Source organism: Fukomys damarensis, unplaced genomic scaffold (genome assembly GCF_012274545.1).
Source record: "Fukomys damarensis isolate Sample0158 unplaced genomic scaffold, DMR_v1.0_HiC HiC_scaffold_23, whole genome shotgun sequence".
Taxonomy (NCBI): domain Eukaryota; kingdom Metazoa; phylum Chordata; class Mammalia; order Rodentia; family Bathyergidae; genus Fukomys; species Fukomys damarensis.
The window spans coordinates 24,863,208-24,872,347 of record NW_022900935.1 but is presented as its reverse complement, the minus strand read 5'-3'; the positions used below and the strand labels follow the sequence as shown (position 1 = coordinate 24,872,347).

The 9,140-nt window shown below is 35.5% G+C and overlaps 1 protein-coding gene across 1 annotated transcript in view; it reads left to right on the top strand.

The window, feature by feature from the left end:
* The window catches only part of Zswim5 (zinc finger SWIM-type containing 5), a 145,948-nt gene that overhangs the window by 83,300 nt on the left and 53,508 nt on the right, over positions 1 to 9,140 (top strand). The window contains exon 2 of the mRNA XM_010610161.2: positions 6,534 to 6,890. Within this exon, the coding sequence (XP_010608463.1) occupies positions 6,587 to 6,890 (304 nt within the window). The 5' untranslated portion in view covers positions 6,534 to 6,586. The remainder of the gene's footprint in view (positions 1 to 6,533; positions 6,891 to 9,140) is intronic.

Here is a 9,140-nt window from a genome sequence, read left to right as displayed (position 1 = left end):
AAAAAAAAAAAAAAAAAAAAAAAAAAAAAAAACTCGCTTTGTTGGACTTATGAATGACTCTGACTTAAGAACATTCTCCCAGAATCAACTCATTCATAAGTTAGGGACTTACTGTATTTGATAAAACTTTGTCTGTAAAATGATTTTCCCTATGATTTAAGAAACATGTTTCAGGTACTGAATTAGATACTTTGTATGGGTTTCTCCCCTTATTTTATGGAAGGATAAGAGCCAAAGAAAGTGAAAGAGTTAAAAAAAAAACTAATGAAGTAATATGTTGAGGCAGTGGTCATCTATAGCTGTTAACACCATTATGTGAAAAGCTTTCAAAGAACTTTGTAATGTATGGATCAGGCCAGTAATATCAGAAAGCACTGATCAATCCTAACCACACACACACACAAATCAGGTACCACATGGCTCTTGTACTGCATTAGAAAGTATATAAAATAATTTATGAATACTTTCATAAATTTTCAGCAAGAAAAGCTGAACTTAAACAAATGTCTGCAGCTAATTATTTTTCAATAAAAAATTGGTATGTGGGAAAAGAATGTTATCTTGAGACCTATCAACCATATTAGACACTTGGATTTTATTTGCATCCTATTGTCCTTTCCTCTCTTTTATTTTTAAGTTCACTTGTGGAAATCTTAATACTAGATATTTGATACTAAGGAATTAGTACTAATTTTAACTTCCTGTCTTTTAGAAATGCATACATAGGATTTACCAATGATACATTTGTGGAATTTGCTTCAATATAATCCATGAAATTTGGATTATATTGAGGTTGGGAGCTGAGAAAAGGTTAAAGATTAAATAATTTGTCTTTTGATAATCATTGAAACTGAGTGTGAATACATGGCGTCATAGTTACTTTCACATTTCGGGGACAAAACACACAATACTCACAAGTTAAAGGAGGCAAGGTTCATTTTAACTCATATTTGTAAAGGTTTCAATCTATAGTCGTCTGGTTCCAATACAGGTGACATGACAGAGCAGAAATAGTCCATAGACTGTCAGGCAGGATGCAGCAAACCTTCCTTCTTCTTTCCTTTCTTATTCCACCCAGGCTACAAGCCTATTGGCTGATACCACCCATACCCAGGGTGGTTCTTCCCTCTTAAGTAAATACATCATCCACACCCAGAACTGGGCTAAACTAATCATCGGACTAATCCAGTATCACACCCATGATCCAGTCACTTCCCAAAAGCCCCACCTATGAGTGCATGAGACTTGGTGGGGGGCTGTAGATATAAACCATATCATATGGGTACTCCCTATGCTGCTTTCTCTATTTTTTGTGGTTTAAAAAGTCAAAACATGGTGAGCATTCTGTAAGTACATGCTGAAATCAAAAGATTTTTTAAAATCAGCCTTCTACATTTTTAAAAAATAACTAGATTATTGATGGACATGTTTATGGTGGTTAAGTTCACAATGAGAAAGAAACACTACCCTGAATCTATTTTATGTTGCTTTATTCTCAGGAGTAATTGCACTTGAAAAAATGTTGCTAGGTTACAATAAGACAAGCAATACAAATATTTAAAACTAACTATCAGTTTACATTCTAAAAGATATAAAGGGAAAAAAGGAACTCTCAGAAAGGAAATTTTCACAGAGCCACTCAGACTTCTAACTTTCAGATGGGTCTAAACCTGGGGCCTGAACTATACCAATGTTAATAAAGCTGATGAAGCCCAAACATTTACCCAGCTTAATTGAACACATTCCCAAGAGCTTTGTGAGCCTTAGTCAAAGCCTCTGAGGAGCTATGTATGATTGAAAAAGTATTTTGCAGAAAATTTCTCAGTTGTTTTAACATTGACTTACTGTGGAGACAGTTGGAATCTACTTGACATTTTGGTCCATTTCTAGCTTAACTTAGAGGGTTCAAACCATTACCAGTGCAATTAAAATTGAAATTTTAGAATTTTAGTAGACCTATTATTTTCTAATGTTCCTAGTTCTGTTGTTGAATAGTTTATAATTCAGCTAGTTAAATGTGCCATCGATTACCGTATAAAATTATGTGGAGGTATTATGGTCTAATCATGAAAAAGTATGAGCTTTAGAGTCAGACTGCTTGGATGTGAATCCTGGCTTTGCCACTTACTAGCAGAGTGACTTTGAGCAAGATAAACTTTCCTGTTCTTATATTTCTTCAATACATAAAGAGTGAATAATAATAGTAATCAGAATTTTTCAGAGAAACAGAACCAAAAGAAGATATATAGATTTGGGGGAGGAGTATTAATGGGAATAAGAATGGGTATATTTATTTCAAAAAATTGGCCTATGTGTTTGTGGGAGCCAGCAAGTCAGAATGTATAGACTGGGCAGGATCTGATGCGGCAGTCTTGAGAAAGAATGTCTTCTTTCTCATAGCAACCTGAGTTCTGTTCGTAAGGATCTTCAACTAAATGGATGAGGCTCTCCCCATTGTTGAAAATAATCTCTCCTTTAGTTCTTCAAATCTCCTTTGTATTTGTGGGACAACACCTAGAATAGTTTCTGATTAAATAATTGGGAACTATAGCCTAATCAAATAATATATACCTACTATCAAATGTATAAACTTGTGATAAGTAAATTAATACATAAAAAGCATTTAGAATAGAACCTAGAACTCACAAAGGCCAAGTAACAGACCTTTGCTGTGTACATCAGTCAACATTTACTAAGTACCTATAATAGGCAAAGTTCTGTGTCAGACATGATAAGAAATTCATTGATAGTCACTACAGAATCAGTATATCTGTACTTTGAATCTTGATGGACATCTAGATAAGATTCTCATTTTAAAAATATGAAAGCTGAGGTCCAGTCTTTTTTCCACGCTGCAATTAGATTGTTTTTTTAAAATAGTGGTTAAATTAGTCAACTTTTTGTTACTATAACAAAATACATGAGGCAACTAATTTATAAAGAAAACAGGCCTCTTTGGTCTATTGTTCTGGAGGTTCCAGGCCAAGATCAAGTGCCCCATGGCCTGAGTCTTCAGCAAGGGCAGCACATGGTGCCAGGAGTGTGTGGTAAAACAAACTAGTTATATCACAAGCCAGGAAGCAGGAAGAGATCAAGAGACCACGATCTCCTTGAGGGCAACCCTCTACTACCATCACCCAAGGACTTTCCATAAAGCTCCCCCTCCTGGAGGTCCACAGTGTCTCTCAGTGGTGCCACCCTGGGGACCAAGCCTTTAAAAGAGAGACCTTTGAGGAGCACTCATCCAGATCACAGTAGTGATGAGCAATGCATGGAGAAAGCCCTGCCCTCGTGGGGCTTACATCCTAATAAGATGTCTATTGATAATTATTTCTGTTTCATAGTAAACCAATATTCTTACTCATTTTCATTCAGGAAAGGAGGGAGAAAAATTGGACTTAGAGGTTGCTTCAGGACAAGTTGACCCAGAGTATTGAAGTGATGAAGTAGAAATATTTTACTTCATCTCACATTTTAGACTAAAAAGCTTAGACCCTAAGCTTTTTTAACATTGATATCATCTTATTTGGAGTTTTAATATAGCCCTCATGCATGGTCTCTTCATCAAGATTTAAGACATTTTTCAAGAATGTACTAAATGATTGCCAAACATGGTGGTGGATGCCTATAATCCCAGGCCTCTGGGAGGCTGAGGAAGGAGGATCACAAACTAGAGCCCAGCTTGGGGAAATTTAGAGCTTAGCAAGACCCTGCCTCAAAATTTTAAAAAAAGGTATGGTATTGTAGCTCAGTGCAAAGACCCTGGGTTCAATCCTCAGTAGCGCTTTCTCTCTCTCTCTGTCTCTCTCTCTGTCTCTCTCTCTGTCTCTCTCTCTCTCTCTCTCTCTCTCTGAATCAGTGTTCAGAGGGAAATTAAGAGTATGCTTTCTTTGGCTGGGGAGTTAGTTCAGTGGTGCCACTGCCTGCCTCACAAGTACAAGGTCCTGAGTTTGACTCCTGGTACCCCCCCCAGAAAAGAATATGCTTTCTTAGTACCTCATTTTCAACCACTATGAAACTTGGCCATTGGGGAAGTTGTCCCTGATTCCATTGACGTGGAGACTCATTAACAAAAACTGCATAAAAACAATGATAATAAATCTGTGGGACATCGTACAGTTTTACAAAGTGTTTTCAGGCAAAGTGAGTATTATTATTCTTACTTTACTGAGAAGGAAGCTGAGGCTCAGAGTGGCCTCAGTATTACATAGAAAATAACTCATCTGGCTGCCTAAATTTTGTGTTGCATGCTATCTGCTGTTCCTACTTTGTTGGCCATGTCTGTTGGGTATACAATTAAAAGGAACAGCTTCTCAACCTTGCAGCTATCATCCTTAGTTGTTAAGTGAAGACAGTCTTTACTTTTATCTACTTAGTCATTTTTTTATTTTGGCTTTGCTTTGGACAGATAACAGTGAATATCTTTAAACCTGCAACCTAGCTGAGAAAAAGTCTCAATGTCATAAAAATATACTTGGAAGCTATAAAGTTATCAAATTTACTTATTTTTCTTACTCTGGAAATTAAGCTTAATTTTTCAATAATATGCATCTTTCTTGGAACTAGACCTAAATATGCCTTTAGTACTGATAATTTTGCTGGGTTTTATGAGAATGCTTATAAATTTTGAGACTTACTGTTATTTTAACTAACCATAATTGTATGAATCTTGAACTTTGGAAAACTTCCTCTTCCTTTTCAGATTCTCCCCTATCACAGTGGTAGCTCTGAAACTTACATATATACCTTTTATATTTGTCCAAAAAATAAGTATTATTTAAAATTTCTTTCCTGTGGTCCAGTTAAAAAAATCTCTGAAATTAGCCTCACCTTTGTTACTATCTCTGGAGCATTTGGCATATCACATTGTAATCATTTACCTATATGTCTGAATTTTGAGGATAAGGACTCTCTTATGGCATCTATTAGAGATAGTGCATATAATAAAAAGTAAATGAGCCATGAAGTGGGTCAGACCTTGTTCCAAACCCCAGGTCTATTGCTTGCTAGGTCCTTTGAAAATTACTTAATCTTTCTGAGCCTCGGATTCCATGTCTTTAAAGTAAGAAAATTAATACTGACTTCTTAAGGTTGTTGAGATGATATTAAATGCACACAGTAGAGCGAGGCATGCTGGTAGGTATCTGTGATCATAGCATTTGGGATGCTGAGGCAGGAGGATCACTATGAGTTTGAGGCCAGCTTGGACTGAACAGTGAGTTCAAGGGCACCCTATACTACATAGCGAAACCCTCTCTCAAAAAAACAAACAAAAAAATTAAAATACATAAATAAATGCAGTTCCAATATGTAGTAGATACTTAGCATTTAATATTCTCCCACTTTTTTTTTTTTTTTTGATACTGGGAATCAAACTGAGGACCTTGTGCTTGCAAGGCAGGCACAGTGCCACTAAGCTAAATTCCCGGCTCCTCTCCTACTATTTTCTTTGTTTAGCATCCCTAGATCTAGCAGTCCTATATTTAATGCCTCATTAAACTTTCACTGAAGAGCTCATTAGATGAATGTATATTCTTATCAAATGAGATAAATCATATTTAAAGAATAAATAATATTATAGAATGGATTTGCTGTTAATTTGATGTTTTTTCTATTTAGGTGAAATTTAATGCATTCCGTCTACATTTCAGAATTATTGTTGCTGTGTGTATAGTGAGTAGAGATGGAACTCTGCATAGACTCATTGCATCAGGCTCTGCCTTCCATATCTTAGGTTTCTTGCCTTTGAGATATTCAATATGGTCAACATTTTGGAATTGTGTTTTTGAGGGGGTGGTTTTTGTGACTATTGTTTTGGGGATTTTTTTTGGGGGGGGGTTGTTTTGTTTTGTTGTTTGTTTGTTTTCTGAGACAGAATTTCACTATTTAGTGCAGGATGGCCTTAAACTCACTTTGTAGCCCAGGCTCGCCTCCAACTCGCAGCAATCCTTCTGCCTCAGCCTCCCAAGTGCTGGGATTATGGGTGTATGCCACGATGCCCAGATGGAATTGTATGTTTTAAGGAAGAAATGGTAGTCTTGATCTTGATTCTGTCATTTCTAATGGCATTCTTTTGGTTTCTCTTTCATTTATAATATTACTTTACTCTACATTATACTGATGTTATTTATGGGCTTATCTTTGCCTTCTACTCCAAGCCCAAAATCTATTACAGGAGTTCTTAATTATTTGGAATTTCCTTATTAGCCATTCTGAGACTATGATGAACTATTCCCCCCAGAAAAATGCACATGTGTATAAGAAAAAGTTTTCATATTAGTTCAAGAGGGTCATGGACTCCAAGATAAATACTCCTTTTCTAAATTGTATATTCCTTCAGAGCAATGTCAGAATTGCATTGGCCTTTGTGTCTGTAGCAGAGCCTATTACTTACTTAGGAGATACTCAGTAAATTGTCTAATTAATGGGACAATTAATTATCTCAGTAAGTTGATTAATTAAAACACAAATGGTACCTTCTAAAGTTTCTTACTACAGAATCTTTAAGCAGGGTTTCTTCTTTATTTCCTTAGGTTTCCATCTGAGTGGCACGGTAACTGAGCCAGCCACTGCTTCTGAACCATCAATGACTTACAAAGTTGCTATCAGTTTTGATCGATGCAAAATCACTTCAGTGACATGTGGCTGTGGAAATAAGGACATATTCTACTGTGCACATGTGGTAGCACTCTCACTGTACAGAATCCGTAAACCAGACCAAGTCAAATTACGTCTTCCTATCTCGGAAACTCTTTTCCAGATGAATAGGGACCAGCTACAGAAGTTTATTCAGTATTTAATCACAGCACACCACACCGAAGTTCTTCCTACTGCACAGAGACTGGCAGATGAGATTCTTTCCTCCAACTCAGAAATCAACCAAGTGAACGGTAATTGTACATTATTCTTCCTTAAAATGATCTTTTTCATCACTGTTGTCAGCAAAGTAACCTCTTTCCTCTACTGTGTTATTTTATTGTATTTTAAGAGATTGAGATATTTCTGCAGTTATGATCATTTAACCTGTATGCATTCATTCTATCCAAACAACTATATGTTTAACTTATTTTCTTGAAGCAATCAAATTGCCTACCTCAAAAAGATTGTGCATAGGGTGTTATTAGTATTCTATTTCTTGACTTCATTAATAGTTGCAGTAATAATCACTGTGTAATAATTCATTCATCTATACACTTCAGACTGTGATGTTTTCACCCAGGTGTAGTGTAGTGGTACATGACTGTAATCCAAGCATTCCGAAAGGCTGAGACAGGAAGATCGCAAGTTCAAGCCCAGCCTGGACAATTTAACAACGGAATGATATCCTATCTCAAAAATGAAAATAAAGGAGGGGCCAGTAGCTCAGTGTGAAGGTCTTGGGTTCAACCTCTAGTACCAAAAAAAAAAATGAAGTTTTCATAATTTATTTTACATTTTTAAAAAACCCTTGTTAATTTTTTAAAGCTGTGTGTGTGCATACACTTGTACGCATATCTGTATGTACAGGACAGAAGACTGGAAGAAAAGTCACTATAGCATTAACAATAGTAATGTATGACTGGTAGAATACAGGTGGATTTTCTAATTCCTTAGTGTGATTTCTACAATAGGTATGTATTTTTGTATTATTTTTATAACTTAAAAAGGATACTTATGAATGAAAGAAAATCTGTTCCTCAGACATAATAGGCCCAAGACAGATCTCATATGGTAGCCTCATACTAACTTAGTGCCTTAACCCACACAATGTTTTGTTTCATAATTTTTTTTCAGCTTTAATTGAGTTTATTGGTACATTTTAGGGATGCAGTACAGTTACATTCATTGTTGGGATCTTGTACCTCTACATGACAGGTCTTTTTTCTCATTTTTTTCCCCTTGTCCCTGCCCTCCCTTTGTTTCATAATTATTTATAAAAAACATCCTTTCCATTTTATTTTCACTTATCACTTCTATGCTTTTGAAGATAAAATTTAGACACTAATGTTAAAGTGTCATTTACATTTATTTCACTACTACAAAGTAAGTAGTTTCATTCTTATTTCTTTTTATAAAAAAACTAAAGAATTCTAACCAATGAACTTATATATGGATATTTTAATTTAATTTTAAATCAAATGATTTTTTAAAAATGATTTTGGCCGAAGTTAGTGAGGAACAGCTAAAGAAGCCTATTTGTGAATTCCAGATCTAGTTTATCTAGTTAAAGCAATCTGTGGTTTTGTTCATTCATTCCTAAATACTGTCCTGTACTCTACTGTCTGACCTTTAAATGTTGACATTCCTTATTCAATCTCATCTTTTTTCTCCTCTTCTGACTTTATAAGATCTCTGTAGGCGATGTTAGGTTATATCCCTGACTTCAAATGTCGTCTATACACTATGACTTATAGATTTATTTCTCCAGTTCAGAACCTCTGAGCTTTAAACTCTATATCTACCTATTTTACATCACAGAAATATTGTGGTACCAGCATAACCTGATGTAGATTTATGTTCTTCTCCAAATTTGCCTATCCTCCTGTATCCACTATCTAAACAATTAGCACTACCATCTAGTCACTGGATCATGATAGGATCCTTGTAGCCACGCTTAGCACCTTTTTCTTTCTTATAATCCATGTGCATTCCATTGCTAGGTCTCTTAACTTGTTTCATAATTTTCTACTTCTCTCAATTAATACTGCTGCCACCCTGAATCAAACCACTATATTCTATCACCTACATATACTTCTGACCCTTTCATATCCAATATGGCTCCCTTCTGTTCTGTTCTCCATACAGCCATCTAACGTGATTTTTCTATAACTACAGACATTGCCATATCACTTCTTGTTTAAAATCCTTCGGTGGCCTCCTGTTACCATTAGATAAAGTCCAGATTTCTATGGCCTACAAAACCTTCCTTGACCTGGCTTTTTGCCTACGTTTTTCCTCATTGAGGCAATATCTTTCTTCCTATTTTCTCTCCTGTTCTCTCTTTTCTCCCTTATTACAGTTGTAATTTACAAAGTAATGTATAACTTTATGCTGGTTTTTTGGTTTGTTGGTTTGTTTGTTTGTGGTGCTAAGGATTGAACCCAGCCTTTTTTTTTTTTTTTTTTTTTTTTTTTAATGTTTTTTTTTTCTTGCGTGTGTGC